Raw genomic sequence first — 16,493 nt, forward strand, 5'->3', positions numbered from 1 at the left:
GTGACACTTGTAATTCTTTTGGTTACAGTTACCTGCATTAAGATAAAGTAACAGCATTATTTTCTGCGCCACACAATTGTTTTCAGATAGAGATGTGTTCCTTTTCATGAGTGAAGTAAAGGCTTCAGCCAGATTATGGATTTTATTGTTTATAGATTTAGATATTACTTAATACAACAAATTTATCTGGCAGTCAGCTCCTGTACATGATCACATAAAAATGCATCTTCTGAAGAAAGCAACACTGCACCCTAGGACTGGATCCTTATTCGACTCTACCCACATTCCCCAAACCCAATGTTTCTATCATGTATCACTGAGATGCGGTAAAGGACTTACAAATAAAGACATGAGGAACTGAAACTTTTATAAACAGTTGTAAATTGGTAAACAATTATCTTAATTTACATAGCTTTTCATCTCAAAATACCCCAAGCAAGACTGGGTCCTTTATACTGACAAAAATCACCCAGGGATGGACATGGCGGCAACAGGAATCAACGTGTATAACGAGGAAGAAGGGGAATTTTGGGGCAAGGACACCAGGACAAACTCTTACTTTTACTGAGACATGGTGTGGATTTTGTACTTAGTTGTTATGCTAAATGGGGTACAGGTCTTGATTAAGGTAATAATGCAAAAGCCTAGAGGTCTCAAGCCTGTAAGATAATAGCTTAGCCCAGGGTCGGCAATGTTCAGCACGCAGCTTGCCAGGGTAAGCACCCTAGTGGGCCGGGCCAGTTTATTTACCTGCTGACGTGGTAAGTTCGGCCGATCATGGCCCCCTCACCGGCTGCGGTTCGCCGTCCCGGGCCAATGGGGGCGGCGGGAAGCTGCGGCCCGCACATCTCTCGGTCCGCGCCGCTTCCCGCCGCCCCCATTGGCCCGGGACGGTGAACCGCGGCGAGTGGGGGCCGCGATCGGCCGAACCTGCCGCATCAGCAGGTAAATAAACTGGCCCGGCCCACTAGGGTGCTTACCATGGCGAGCCGCGTGCCGAACGTTGCCGACTCCTGGCTTAGCCAAATCAACCATAACCTACAGCCTAAAGACTTGACATAAGCAGCTACCCAGTAAGTGACCTTATATGACAAGGTGTAACAAGACAGAGTGGTGTTATAAGCAACTGTTGCTAAACTGCTGACAGATAATTACAAGATGTCAGTTTACACCATCTTTAGATATTTAAAGTTAGGAATATCAGCAGATGTTTGACCACGAGAATCCCATGGTAACAATTGACATACATGCTAATAAGCTTGAAGTAAAAGTCCTTGCCACCTATTGGAGCAGAACACACAACATTAATAGAATGAGAAAATACACATAAGGAAAGGGGCTGAAACTGCTACTGAATCTGATAATAGGCATAACCTCTGCTAAAAAGGTCACACTTCATCCATGCACTCCCAAGAGATTTCCCGGAAACTGTCAGGCAAGGACCACTCCTAGGTCATCTTATCTAGTATAGGACTCCCTGCAAAGGATGGCATAAGTAAGTTCTGATTCCTCTAGTCTCTCTGTCTACTTTGCTACATTGTAATTTGTGATATCGCTGGTTGTGTTTAAAACTATTACAAATTCAGAAGGTCTTCTTTAAGTGGGAGCGCCTCTTCTGCATACACCAGGGTCCTCACTTCCAACCTAATCTCAAGGCAGCTGAACCCTGCCAAACCATACCATGTTAATTGGAAACTTTAACTGTAACTAATACCTAACTGATAGATCAGGCAACAATTTTTAATGTCCCTGAAAGCAGAGAGAACCTCAATTTTAAGGTCCTCTCTGAAAAACTCATATACAATAAACTGCATGAAACTCAGTTTTCCAACCTCAGAAAAATGAAGGGTGAATCAACCCTACTGGGGTGTGAACCTCTAGTTCCAAGGACCATGAGGGATTAAGAATAAATTAAACTATCTCCTTTCTTATTCCTATGAATTTATGTATGCGCCACATATTCTTCTAAAAGCTACCCAACATAAGCCAGCAGTAATGGTGCTGAACCATAGGAACATGCAGTAACTATATTATATAGGGTGGCTCCTAGGTTTCCAAAATACACAATTATAAATACAGCATGACATATGCAACTGAATTTTGCATTTTTCAGACATACAGATGGTGAGACATGATAAACAGTGTCCAATTTATTATGTCTGTTGAATAATGCGGTTTTGTTTAATTTCCATAGGTGGAATCATTCTGACCTTGGAAATAAGATGTCTTTTATTTCTTTGTACACTGCAATAGGGAAAATGTAATTCAGAGTGAATGGAAAGATGTGTGTGGAAATTGACAAGCTGGGAAGTATGGGGTATGAAAGATATTTGTTTTCTTATCCTTGAGAATTACTGAATTGTTAAATTCGATTTTATTTCCCTAGGATAAATGCAGCGTGCACTGTATATTCAGGAAAGTTCCTACCCACCATCAGTGCACTGCCTGCACTGGATTTCAAGCAGCAGTGTTTGCATGAAATTTTTGTGGATCTCCTAATACAGCGAAATCATAAGCTTGTTTTGCAGCCTTGTTAACCTAATTACATTCAACAATTAATCATGTAAATGAGAAAATAATTAACACAACCCCTATCTATCTGTCCAGGTAATTATATGGCCTTCATCACAGTAGCATCTAAGCACTAGCTTTTGGCTTTAACCTACAGAATTTCCTTATGGCAAAGCACACTCAGTATTGATGGTGTTATGCTAAAAAGAGTTAAAAAATAAAAAAAAGTTAAAACAGTTGGACTTCTATATTCTCTTAACATGAGCCTATTCTACAGGAAAGTCGGTAAGTAATTACAATATCCCTGATGGAAATCAGGGAGGCAATTATTTCATGTTCAGATCAAGAGGTTTTCTTTTTATTTTGAAATTAAATTTTATACTTTATCTAAAACTAAATCACTGTTTCAGTATTCAGTACTTTCAAATAACTAGGCTGAGCAAATGAACATATTAAAATAAAACAGTTTACAGCATGCTTGCTATTCTAATGCTTCTGAAAGAAACTGTTCTATGTTGTTTCCCTCCGGGTTTTTTTGCATTACTATTTATTATATCATACCTAATGAATTGAAAAAGCTCTTCAGCTTCCATGGTAATCTGTGACCTGCATTTCTGCATTAAACTACCCTCCTCTGACCTTTCAGTTCACACATATGCATTTTGTTGTTGTTGCTGCTGCTTGTATGCTAAGCAGCAGGACAGAGGTGGATAATACACTATATCCTCAGTTGCATCAAAGGCAGGCTGGCCTGCTCAGATAAGTTAGATATCAACTGGCTCATCCCCTGAATTATGTATGTGAAAGACTGTGATGCTGGTTGGAAAAAAAAATGTATAGGACATGTATCGAAGGCCTCAGCTCATCAAAGCAATTAAGGCTTATGTCCCATTTATGTCGATGGGTTGGAAGCACATGTATAATTGCTTTAATGAATCAAGGCCCAAACTATTAGAACACATAGCTTAGAGAGAAGAGAACTTATCATATATTATTATTTAGTGTTTTTATTGTGAAAATGCTGAAAGACCTGAATAAGGATCAGGAACCCAATTGTGCTAGGTGCTTTGCATGTGATGAATTCACATGAAGACATGGTGCCACCTTTTTTGACCCCAAACACTTACTGAAAACACACACACAAGTAACTTTACAAATCTGAATATTCCTATTTAAATCAATTGGACCACTCACACACACAAGTGTTTGCAGAATCAGGTCCTAAATAGACAAGACAGATGACAGACACATATAAACCATTGAAATTTTGTTTACATCTTGTCAGTTACATTTTTAAAGTTTATTCCCAAACCATCCTCCAGACAAGAGATGAGCAGAGAGCATTTATTTCAAGGAGGATTTTGAGATTTCAAAATTTGGTTTCATTCTGATTTGGAACAAAACCACAAAATTTAAAAATACTCAGCAGAACAGAATTACTGTTCTCCACATAGCCCTGCTGGGAGACCATGCTCCGGGAAGAAGCACTGGAACCAGGGATGATGGAAACCTTGGGAGCCTGGGGGAGCCCTAAATCACTGGGAGCTGAGCTGCGAATGAGATACAAGTTTGGGAACCAGGACTCCCAGGCGCCCACCTTCCCATCAGCCTGCCAGGCAGATTGCCATGGAGCTGGGCAGGTGGGATCATTTCTGAAGGAGTTTTGTTAAAACCGACACAGTCCCATAGAACATTTTGATGAATTGGCAAATTACAGCAACTTTTTTTTGGTCAATTTTTTTCTGACCTGTTCTACTACACACCCTACACTTCTGTTCAAGTGTCTCAGCCAACATGCTCCGTCAATGCTGACACATTCTCTCTTCCACCTTTCCCTCCTCACAGAAATAGACTCAGGCTCAGCGTGTGAAGGGGTGGGGGAGATGAAGAGAGGGTAGTGAAGTGGCTAATCAAATACTGTCTCTATTGATGTTACTGAAAGAATCTGAAAGCCTCATGGCTTCCTTTGCCCCTCTGCAGTACTCGTTGTGAAGGCAAAATATTCAAAAACACCTAAGTGACTTAGGAGCTTAGTCCCACAGGCTTAGGTCCCAAAGGCCTAACTCAAGGGTGCTGGAACAATTTGTATAGTGGGGATGCTGAGAGCCATTGAACCAAACTGTAAACCCTGTATATGATAGAAACCACTTCAAGACAGCTGCATCCCCAGTACCCCTTGTTCGATCACCTATGGCCTAAATCCTCTTTGAAATGGGCTTAAGGTTCTAGGTCATTTGGGCACTTCAGAAAATGTTATGCTAAATCAACACAGTTAATGGATCATTCTAATAATGAAATTAATGTAAGTAAAAGATATACCAGATATGTACCCAGTGCTTAAAGTGGTGTGAAAAACTACAATTTCTCATCATCTGAGAGCAGGTGGTTGGCAAAAGAGTGCTTAAAATCTGACCTTCAGACACACACACAATTTTTTTTTTGCTGGATCTGACACCATTTGCACCATCCTCTCCCCCACTTTAAGACTGCATGCTTCTAAAGTTTATAAAAATTAATTGTAGGTATTATAAATGTATTTTTTGAGAAACTGTATGAAATCCTGTAATTATAAAATGCATCATAATTATGTGCATAAGGATTTCCTGGCATTTGAGTGCTTGGCCGTGTAAACAATGTTCTCAAAGTGGTTTTTAAAATAACATTACAATTATAACACAATTTAGTGAATTTGATGATAGGACTGAGGCATTATTTTTATCTAGTATTTTTATAAGAGTATTAGTTAAAAGAAATTTCAACCTTCATTTGAATTTCCTATCAGTTCTTTTTTGTCACTACCTTAATACTACTTTTTCATTACTTGAAATATTAACTCTCTCTAAGCTCCTCCCCATAATAAATCCAGGGTAGGCATCTACTTTGTAAATTTTTGCACAAACAGCCCCCTCAGGCTGCCTCTATCCCAGCATAAAGGGTCTACACTGGGGTCCAGAGTCACTGAGATCTTGCAATCTCTGCCAAGTGTACTCCCCTAAGAGTTACAATTATGGTGATGTTTTCTGTGACCAAGTAGGAACTGACAAACAGGCAGCTGATGGATTACTTTGGGCAGCTACTACTAACTCCAGTGACTTATACTTAATAGTCTCTATTTCTCGCTATGTTTTTTAGACATAGTTTTATAACAACCATAAGATTTTATATCATTCATTTACTTTGAACAAAGTTTCTCAGTGCATTTGGAATAACTCACCATCTTATTCAATGTCAAAGCACTGTTTTATATCCTTGGTCCCTTGTCTTTGTGGAGTTTTGGGAGTAGTTTAACATTGCACCTGTCCTTCATCAGTTTCCCATGTCACAATGCACTGCACAACCTGCATGCCACATCTGCTGAACAGTTATCTTTATATTAATATTCTCCTCACAGATAGCCCTATTTATAGTTTGGCAAAAAGCCAATTGAAATGTTGTGCAAATATTTAATCTGAAAGGTTTTCTTCCTCATACTACCCCATCCCCACTCTGCTTCTATATCAACTTCTTCCCCATTCTAATGTAATTCTCACAATACACGATAATCACGGCATGCTTCATTGTGTAAGGATCACACTGTTCTTTCCTAACTGTTCTGCTAAGCCTGTCTGGTCAGATCATTTACAGGAGCAGGGAGGAGAACCCAGGATCCCTTGCAAAGACAAAATGTTGCTGGATTCTTTTAAAATATTTAGGTTTTATTTTTTTAAAGAGATGCTGCTATATAGCTACACAGTCTTCCTTTATATAATAAGAACAATCTCTAGCATCCAAGTTGAGTGAAGTCTCTTAAGTAGCGCTTGTCTACTTTGGTTTAGTCTACATGGAATCAGAGCTTTCTTCAGCCTGATCCAAACAAACCAAGCAACCAAAACAGAGCTTAACCTTACTTCATAAGTAGTATGCAGTCCTTGAGTTTCATACTTCCCCCATGCTTCCTGACCCATAGACTGGGTAAGCTCTTCCTCTGCCTTTTCCTCTCTAAGCTCCTTCCACAGTATTTCACTCTTCCTTTCCTAGACATGTTTGAATAAGCTAGTAATTATCTTTCCTGCCTAACTTAGTGTGAAGTTGTGACATTACGAACAGCCCCAGGGTAGAAGGCAAGGGGCACCCTGATGTCCAGCAGTGTGTTTCAGCTGGCCTGACCAGCTCACTGTACCCCAACTCACTACTGTTATCATTTGCATCTAAAAGGTATCCTGTAATACATCACTGGAAAGCTCATAACTCACCAGTTATTCGTATCATCGTGTGATGTAGGTGCAACTGATGCAAAGTTATGGACATAAATTATAATTCTTAAAACGTTTGTCTAAGGTGGGATTGCTCTTGTGTGAGTGGCAAAGGAATGCAGTTTTGCCACAGGACAGTTACTTCCAAAGTACGTTGAAAGACAATGAGAATACATTTATGTATCAGATAAACAAAGCTATCAAGTAGGGGGAAGAGACAGCTTGGTTACATCTCAGCAGGGAAGAGAAACTTTATCTGAGCTACAAAGACAGGACAATCTAAACCTCAAATAATAACCAACTGAATCAACTGATTGAATAGAATATTAATGTATCATGTAAGTGTGACACTGTATAAAGATGGGTGATCATTTATATTATTGATACCATTATTATATAATTGCAACAAATCTTGTACAAAGTGTATCATGTAGTGTATCAATGGAAAAGTTAGTCTGTCAAGTATGATTATCCTGGTTAAATCCATGAATCATCTTTGTATCTAAAGTTATGAATATTGGCTATGTATTTGTATCTCAAATGTGTTTGTTCTTGGGGTGACACCCACAAGGTAATTTATATACAGTCTCGCCAGCCCATAGTGAATGGACTATTCAAGCTTGATGGGCCATTAAGAAGAATCAACCCTCCAGATAATTCTTCCTGAGGACGCCTCAGACAGTGTGGAGCCAATGGCAACCTCTGTGATTCAGCAAAACATATAAGGGCATGTGATATGGACAGGTGACCTCAGGCTCCATCTTTGTCATCTTTCCATACACATGGGCTGTGTTTGGGACAGTAAATTTCCATGCACATGGCAGAGGATATAAAAGACACCTGAGACATCTCCATTTTTCCTCTTTCCTGCTCCAATTCTCTGAACTGTGGATTTATAACTAAATGAAGTATTTTGAACTATGGACTGAGGACCTTCCAGTCTTTTTGAAGTTACCTAGACTTTTGCAAACCAGCAGTCTATTCCATCACTGCTATAATCCTGATCTACGAACACTGAAAATCACTTGTATGTATAGGATTCTTTAACCATTCAATACCTCTCCTTTTCTTTTACTAATAAAATCTTTAGTTAGTTTACTAAGGATTGGCTGACAGTGTGATATTTGGGTAAGATCTGAAATATATGTTGACCTGGGGGTAAATGTCTGTCCCTTAGGTAGAACCTTATAGATGGTGACTTGGTCTAATATAGTGAGAGGTTACTGAAAACCCTATTTGTTTGGATGAGAGCCATGGTCTGGAATGCCTGAAGAGGACTGTGTTTGGCTTCTTGTTAACCAGTGTGGTGCTATAGAAGCTCTTTTGTGTACTGGTTTCGTGAATCTAATTACAGAATAAACCACCATTTTGGGGGGATTGTTTGCCCTGTTTCTTGCAGTCTGCCCTGAGTGTGGCATTCTCAGTGTGGTCCATTCCAGGCACCCAGTCACAGTAAGGTCTTTTACAAATGCCTATAACACACTGGTAATGAATATCAGTGTAAAATGTATGTATTAACACTACAGGAGGAATTATGGATACTGCATTGATATTCTGTTTTCAAGTGTGTGGCCGAACAAAGAAAAACAGTTCCCACCCAGACTGGGGGGACAGGACTATTTATCGGTCTTCTTTGTAAATAAACATGGTAAAATCAGAAACAATGAAAATTCAGGACTCGGGGTGCATTTGGGGTCATCTAGCTTGTTGTAATAAGGCTGAGGGAAGCCAGAATGAGGCTGAAAACAGGCTGCTAGGGTCAGAGCAGCTGAACCACAGCTGGGTAAGCACACAGACATTCAGGGGGTGACCTGCTTGTGAAAGTCCCAGGTTGGAAGCTACTGTAGCAAGGCACTGTAAGGTGCCTGGGGTTGCAGGACAAGTGATGATACAACTCCTCCCTGATATAGGCTGCACCTTGAACCTGACTGGACTGTCACAGAAATATTATATGTGCTTTTATGTTTATTATATATTTGTAATTTCCACATGAACCTGCTTCTCTTCCTTTCAGAACACTAAAAGGTATTTCTACTTAGAAAAGCCATCAGAACATATTTGGAATTTCTAAGCCAATCATTTTTGGGGAAATACACAAACAAATTTAAGGTTGAAGGGCTAGTAAATTATTTCAAAATACAGTAATTTTGTGAATTTTAGCAAGTTCCTCTGATGAAATGCAGTCTACAGAATTTTAGTGGGAACATTAATCTTTGGGGAATTTAAAATAGGGCTAAAAATGGAAGCTAAATTCAGTTTGTATGAAACTACCACTGCCACTCCGTAACACACATACATAGGTTGACACACACACACACACACACACACACACACACACACACACACACACACACACAGCATGGTACCGTAGTTGTCTCTGGGAAGAGTACTTACAGTTGCTATCAGCAATTTAAAGCATAATCAATCTTCTGCAGGATGCAAGAAAATCCATAACACTCATAGGAGTGAGTACAGAGAGATGAATGGATTTACAGGATTTGTTAAACTGGATGGAAATTCAGTAAAACACCAGCAGTCCAGTTCCTGATTGAAGAAGCACTTAGCTGGGTAATGTTGGAAGTGAAGCAGTGGAGAAGAAAAGCTAGGCTGGAGCAATTCATTTTTGTAAAGATATAACCCTCTTAATCAGACCTTCCCACTCTGTAAAATTCCCCTAACAAGGCATAGGAATGAGTGTTTATCATGATCATTGTCCTCTGCTCCTGTGTTTCTGCACAAATGGGTCTAACATCTCCGGTTTGTAACCGCTGCCATGTAGTTTATTTGTGTTATACCAACTTCTACCCCTTTACATTTCCGTGCAGCAATTCTATTTACAGTGACATACATTCATCATCCCTTTTTTTTTTTTTTTTTTTTTTTGCCAGAGACAGGAGAAGGAAGAGATCTTTACATGCAGAGATCTCCCTTACCTGGATGCTGCTGGCCTTTCTTTTTCTCTTTCTCCCATGCACTTCCTTCCTGTGCTCCTTTTCTACTTTTGCAGTTAATGGACTAATTATCTCCAGCCCAGACTGATCTAGTAATTAGCCACTCTTTCCCTCAATCAGGCCCTCTCTGGGGAAGCTAATTGGATTTACAGTGACCAGAGTGCTGGTTCTCAGCATGGTCACAATCCTGAAAAGATTTGCTATGAAATTCTAAAAAAGAAAATGCTAGAAGGTTTTAGGTGCATTGGATTTAAATAGAAAGGACCATATATGCACATAAGAATCACAAAATCATATAAAGATGGAAAACACCTACTGGATCATCCAATCCAATCCCTCTTCAAAAACAAAGTCATTCCCTACAGTATATGCAGGGGAACAATGGCTCTTACTGCCACAAAATCTGCCCCCACACTAGCCCCGCCACCCCTGCAAAAAAACACCCTAAAAATAGCAAAGTCTACCACATACAGCAGGGATTGAGCCCATGCAGGTGATTTTACACTGCTGAGGAGTAGGCAGAGCTCATTCAGATATGAGGCTCATGACTCACCAAAAACAGTCCAATAGTCCTTGTTCTATCTATTCCACTAGGCTCCCAAGGATATTGCAGCCTTGGAGTTCCATAAACACCTGCAGAATACCTGGGAAAGGCAGTTGAGGAGTGTAACTGGAGTTGGGTCCCAAAGGGTTAGTGGGAGCTTGTGGGCCCCATCTCCCTCCCTTGGCTGCTGAGAATTATCTTTTTCCTGATGGATTATCCTTTCCCAGGTTCCAGATCCATTTTGCTGTTGTATCTGGGCAATATGGTCCAGGCAGTCTCTATAGCTGTCAATATGCCAGGGAGGAACCCATCCCTTACCTAGAGCCCAATATCTCCGCTACATTATACAGTTTTGCCACAAAATTAGAAAAATTAAACATTCTCTGACAAAAGGTAGAGAAAGAGCTCACAAAGGAACAGTTATACTATGAGTATACTTAAACCAAACAAGGATAAAATTATGGCACCATTGAAGTTGATAGCAAAGCTTACATTGACTTCAAGGGAGGTTGGATGTCACCCAAGACTCAAATTGTACCCTACTAGTAGAATTAAATAAGTAATAACAATAACTAGCACTTGTCATCACTTTATATGCTTTAAAAAGTGTTCAAGATCCATAGCCTCATTTTACAGATAGGGATATAGAGGTGCAGAGAGGTTAAGGGACATCCAAGGCAGATTATAATTATTTAATAGTTATTTTGCAATAACACTCAAGGGCCCCAATCCAGAGTGAAACCCCAGCGTGCTAACTGCTATATACAAGCAAATACACAATCTCTAACCTGGTGATTCTACAGTCTAACAAAACAAGTAATTTACAAAGGTGTGACATTTTGGCTTGTTTTGGCTTGGAATCAGCCCGATGTGCTGCAGTTTGGACAGAATCCAGGGATTTACCCAAACAGTGTATCTGACTTCTTCAGAACATATGCTCAGGAACTGCTCCTCTGCAAAACAATCAAGCAACTGTTCATAATTCCCTGCTTCCTTTCCCTTGGCCCATTTTTTATCCAAATTGCACAATTTACACACACACATTGTCTCTGACTCTTCTTGTCATGCATTTTGAGGGCTCTAAATTTCAATCTATACACTTCAGGAGTAATTTGAGACCTTTGCAATACAGCCTTTTAAAAGTCATCTTATTGCAAAGCCTTATCAACTGGCATTTCATTAAACACATGTAATGCTTTATCCAAAAGCTTACTAATCAATGTTGGTGAGTTCTATAACAGCCTTCCAAAGTGGAGCAATGGGGGTAAAAAGCCTAATTGGCTTCAAGACTGAGCTTGATAAGTTTATGGAGGGGCTGGTGAGACTGCCTACAGTGGCATATAGCTGATTTGTGACTAGTAGCAGCAAATATCTCCAACAGCCAGTGATGGGAAACTAGACAGGGAGGGCTCTGAGTTACTACAGAGAATTCTTTCCTAGGTGTTTAGCTGGCGGGTCTTGTCCTAATGTTCAGGGTCTAACTGACCACCATATGTACTGTGGGGAAGGAATTTTCCTTTGGGTCAGATTGGCAGAGACCCTGAGGTTTTTCACGCTCCTCTGAAGCATGGGGCATTTATCATTTGCAGGTTTAAATGATAGATTCTCTGTAACTTGAAGTCTTTAAAGCATGATTTGAGGACTTGTAACTCAGCCAGAGGTTAGGGTCTATTACAGGGGCGGTTGAATGAGGTTCTGTGGCCTGCAATGTGCAGGTCAGACTAGATGATTATGATGGTCCCCTCTGGCCTTAAAAAAAAATCTATGACTCTATATCAATAAAAAGAAATAAAGGTAGGAATAGTTACAAGCAAAAAAAAGCGAACACATGCATCTAAAAGTCCAACAATTAATCTAGCAAGATACTGCCTTTGTTCAAGATGTTTTCTTTCACCTTCAGTCTTTCCTCCAGCTTTTTACTGGCTGGCCTGGCCAGGATCCACTACAGAGATCAAATTGCTGGGTTTCTTTATCTCTTTAAATTGAAGGAAGTATAACTTAAGGGTTTACTCCCCCTCTCTTTTTAGTTCAGTGAATCTTTGAAATGTGTCTTTTGAAAGGTACTCACAGATAAAGTTGATTAGTTCATGGTGAGTAGAGGAGCCATGAGATCTGGAAGATAAGTCTCCATGCTGGTTCCTTCCTCACTGGTAGTTATTACTATGCAAATTATCTTTGCCTGCTGCAACCCTCCATACAAGTGAATAGTCCACTGAATTTGGCCCCCGCTTGATTTCAGGTGTCTGCCTCTTTTTTTTTTTTTTTTTTTTTTTAAGGAGAAACCTGTTTACCAATTCCCCCTGACATGCCTGGTCTAAACACCTTTAGTCACCTATTAGTGAGTCGTCCATAATTTCACACAGAGTATTATTACACATACTTTACAATGATATTATTGACAAGTGTGTTATTGGTTTTCAAATGACACAGCACAAGGCATCTTTTGTACAAAAATCATTGCAGTAGGTGTGAATACAGGGGGTGTAGGGCCACACAAGGATTGGGGGAGGTTACAATACAATTAGATCTACAGACATAAATATTTCTCATATAGATATATACCACTGTAATTTTTTAATAATTATAAATAGATACACAGAATAAATAAGTGCCAGCTAACCTCATTGTCCCCTCAAGCTGTCATTAATCAGTTGAGCTAGAAATATTATCCAGACCTCCCAATTACAAGTTCCAACCCCTGCCTGCTTGACCGCAGTGCTTTGCTCTGAGACATTCAAATTGATGACAATTATAACAGGAATTAAGGACACAATTGGGCTCTAAATACAGATTTTCATGCATTTAAGTTACGTGGTGGGGTAAATTCTCCTTAGGACCTGGAGATCACCAAACATTACCACCATCAAAGTGAAGGGGAAACACACTTAAAATAGGATTCAGGGCTCACAAGTTTTGGTTTTCTCTCACTCTCTCTTCCTCTCTCCTTTTACTTTCAGATAAAGTATATTTCATCTCCAAATACAACTCTCTTAAATTCTTTGGAATTATTTAAACATTAAGTATAATAATCTGAAATTAGCAGACTTGCTTTTCATCCCAACAGCATATAGTACATGAATACCAAGAAACTAGTGAACTTTGCCATGTTAAGTAACACTAAAGGGTTCTTTTCACCAGAGTTTGAACCTCTGCTATGTAGCCTGCTGCAGTTCTGTATGTCTCCTCTCCCCTTCCAGCACCTCTCCATACTACCACATTCCTCTGAAAAGAAACCTGGTTTTAAACAATTATTTGCTTTTCTGTTTTGATGTCAGGTCCGTGTTTCAACAACTGTTCTCCTCTTTCTGGTTCCCTGTTCTAATGTTTCTTCTTGACAACTCTTTAGTAATGCTTGACATGAGATGCCTGCCTCATGTAAAACACTAAAAATGTTAAATATTCCTGAAAAGTGGGGCAGGGGAGAGATAAGTGGGAAAACTGACAGATCATTTGTTTTTGCTTAAGGGGCAATTCTCCATCACCTTAACGCAAAAGTTACAATAGGCATTTCAATAAAAAGAAAAGTGTCTTCACAGACTAAATGCCCAAGTCAAAACAAGTGACAAAGACTGAATGAAACTTCAAAGGAGGCCAATTTAACACTCAGTTTCATGTAACTAATGAATATACCATACTGTAACATCTTGGAGAGAGAGAGAGAGAGTCACAATTGTAAGTCTTAACATGTTCATTTTAAACTTAATTAACTGTTACAAAGTTTTTGAATAATAAACCAACAACCACAGTGCATAAAATAAAAAGGAGGAAAAATAAGTTGATTTAAGAGGAGTAATTGCCAGCAAAGAACACCATTCATATCCGGCAGGAGCCAGGTCTTGTTTTACATCAGGAACTGGGCTTCCAGCTAATGTCCTCTTTCCATCTTAGCAAAGAGAAATGGTAAGCATTTCTAAAATTTCATCCACATTGTGTCAAATATTCAACTCAATACGGTTCTAAACAGATAGTGTTCCATGCAGTTTTAGAAGAACTGAATACACAAATGATTTTTATTGGTGCTAGAGCCATTTGGCTAGGGGCCAGACTCTGCAACCTATACTGTCTTTACTGTATGAATAGTCCACTGACCTAAATGGGTCTACTTGTATGAGTAACAGCAGCAGGCACAGACCTTAATCAAGTCACAGTGGGGCATATTTGATAGTCTGATGCCATTTTTCAAACCAAAGGGAGTAAAAGTACAGATTTATCTCAGACATTTTCTTATTACTAAGATTGTGGCATGAAAAATGGAATGGACAATGCATGACAGAAAAGAGGGAAAACTGGCAAGTGAAAAACCGAAAATAGCAAATGATGCCAAAGTGATTCAAATATAGAAAGATGAAGGGCAAACACTACTTTTCTTAAAATTTATTCTAGCAGTTTTGAGGTTCATCTGCATACCATCATTAAATGTAACTTTTCACTCACCAAGGTAGAGGTATGTGAAGCATCACCTGAGACCTCGGGTGTTCTTGTGATGTTTGGGAGTCTGTGAGGGTTACGAGCTATCGCTTGACACCAGCCCAACATTTTCTCCTTCCACTTATCCCTTCTCAATGTCTGAAATTCTGAAAATAATTTAGATTCCCTGAAACATTGACACTTGAAGTTCATTGCGTGCATGCCTTTTAACAGCACTTTAGACTGTGTCTAAACAAGGTAATAAACATTTTTTACAGAAAAAAGTGTAGTTGAAATAAACCATGCAGACAGAAAGAGAACTGTATACTTATAATATGTATTACATGCACTAATACTATTTCAGTACCAGAAAATTCCCTTATCTAAAATTAAAAATATCTCTTGCTGAAACATGCCACCTTCTAGGGGAATTATATTATAGCCTAGCTGTGAGAATGGTATTACCCCTATAGCTCACGCATTGCCTGAAACAATCAATAGATATCAAATTTCATCCAGGAGCCCTAAAGGTGTGGAGCAAAGTGAGTACAAATCAACTGGGTGAACGAACACGAACACACACACACACACACACACACACACACACACACTCTCAGCCTGAACAACTGGCGTCAGACAGGATGGGGAATTTTCATTGCAAATAGCAAAAAAATCAACACACATGCTCCTTTAGATACATTAGCTATATATAATACATAACCTGTATGGAGCAGAAATTGTACCACACATTAGTTTTAGCTATCTTGGAGTGGTTTGATTGAACATTATATTTTTATCTTGGAGATATCTGGAGATCCATCAGTGGTAGTTTTCTATTAAATGTGAAAACTCTACAGGAAATGTAATATTTTCACTTGCAAAATTTTACAATCTACTTTTCCATCACACTACTTAATTTGAAATAATATAGTTAGGTCTTTAGTTAAATGCATTACACTGCCAATTAAATATCAAAAATAATTTGGAGTAATTATTTTTCACAGCATCTGAAGCAATTAACAATCTGGTGGTTTACAACATTTCAGGATTTAAAATAGGCCATTCTATAGCATTATGAAAAGTAACATAAAAAGATTTTGCTAACAGATTGATGAGTTATTACTACTCTTAATGAGAAAAGATTTGAATTAAATGGATCTGAACAATGTAAATGGGGAAATGATAAAGACCTTTCATGAAAATCAAGACCAAAATGTTTAAACGAACTGCACTTTAACAACAAAGAAAAAACTCTGTGTGGGTGTAATTCTATCCATTTTAGATTTTCCTATAATGTTCATCACTGTAGTATCTAAGTGATGAATAGGTAAATCAGATGATGATTATATCTTCACCCTTCTTGGGTTCTCATTATTGACCTACCAGTAGTCCAAGAAGAGATCTCAAGACATAATATTTTGATAGGCATTAACATATCCTGGTATTACCATTCCCAAACTGTATGCCTTATTTAATGCTTAATTAAAGGAATTAAATGGATGAGGCAGCATTTTTCTATTGGTTACAGCATGGAATTAAGTCATGACACTTGGGTAATAGCTGTAATTCTGTCCTACTTATGATGGGGTAAATCACAATCTCTTTGAGCATGATAATACTTACCCATCTTTGTTAAGTGTCTTGAGATCATCACATGAAATGCAAAGTATTAATATAAAATATTCATCTAATCAATGTAACGTACATTTAGTCAAATCCATTTTCACCTTAGTGAGAGAAAAATCTTTCTTGTAGACTCCTTTAGGGATCAGTCCTTCAAAGTATCACCAGTCTGATCCAGCAAAGGATTTACTCATTTGCTTACATTTAAGCACTGGTTAATCTTAC

General features: G+C 38.9%; 1 protein-coding gene across 12 annotated transcripts in view; it reads right to left on the reverse strand.

Moving 5' to 3' along the window:
* The window catches only part of MARCHF1 (membrane associated ring-CH-type finger 1), a 462,831-nt gene that overhangs the window by 159,520 nt on the left and 286,818 nt on the right, over window positions 1–16,493 (reverse strand). For 8 of the 12 annotated variants that reach the window (XM_065596510.1, XM_065596511.1, XM_042842135.2 and 5 more), the window contains one exon: window positions 14,673–14,812. The exons of the other annotated variants lie outside the window; for them this stretch is intronic. In XM_065596510.1, coding sequence (XP_065452582.1) covers window positions 14,673–14,774 — 102 coding nt within the window. In that variant the 5' untranslated portion in view covers window positions 14,775–14,812. The remainder of the gene's footprint in view (window positions 1–14,672; window positions 14,813–16,493) is intronic. 12 annotated transcript variants of the gene reach the window in all.

This window comes from Chrysemys picta, chromosome 5 (assembly GCF_011386835.1).
Source record: "Chrysemys picta bellii isolate R12L10 chromosome 5, ASM1138683v2, whole genome shotgun sequence".
Lineage (NCBI taxonomy): Eukaryota > Metazoa > Chordata > Testudines > Emydidae > Chrysemys > Chrysemys picta.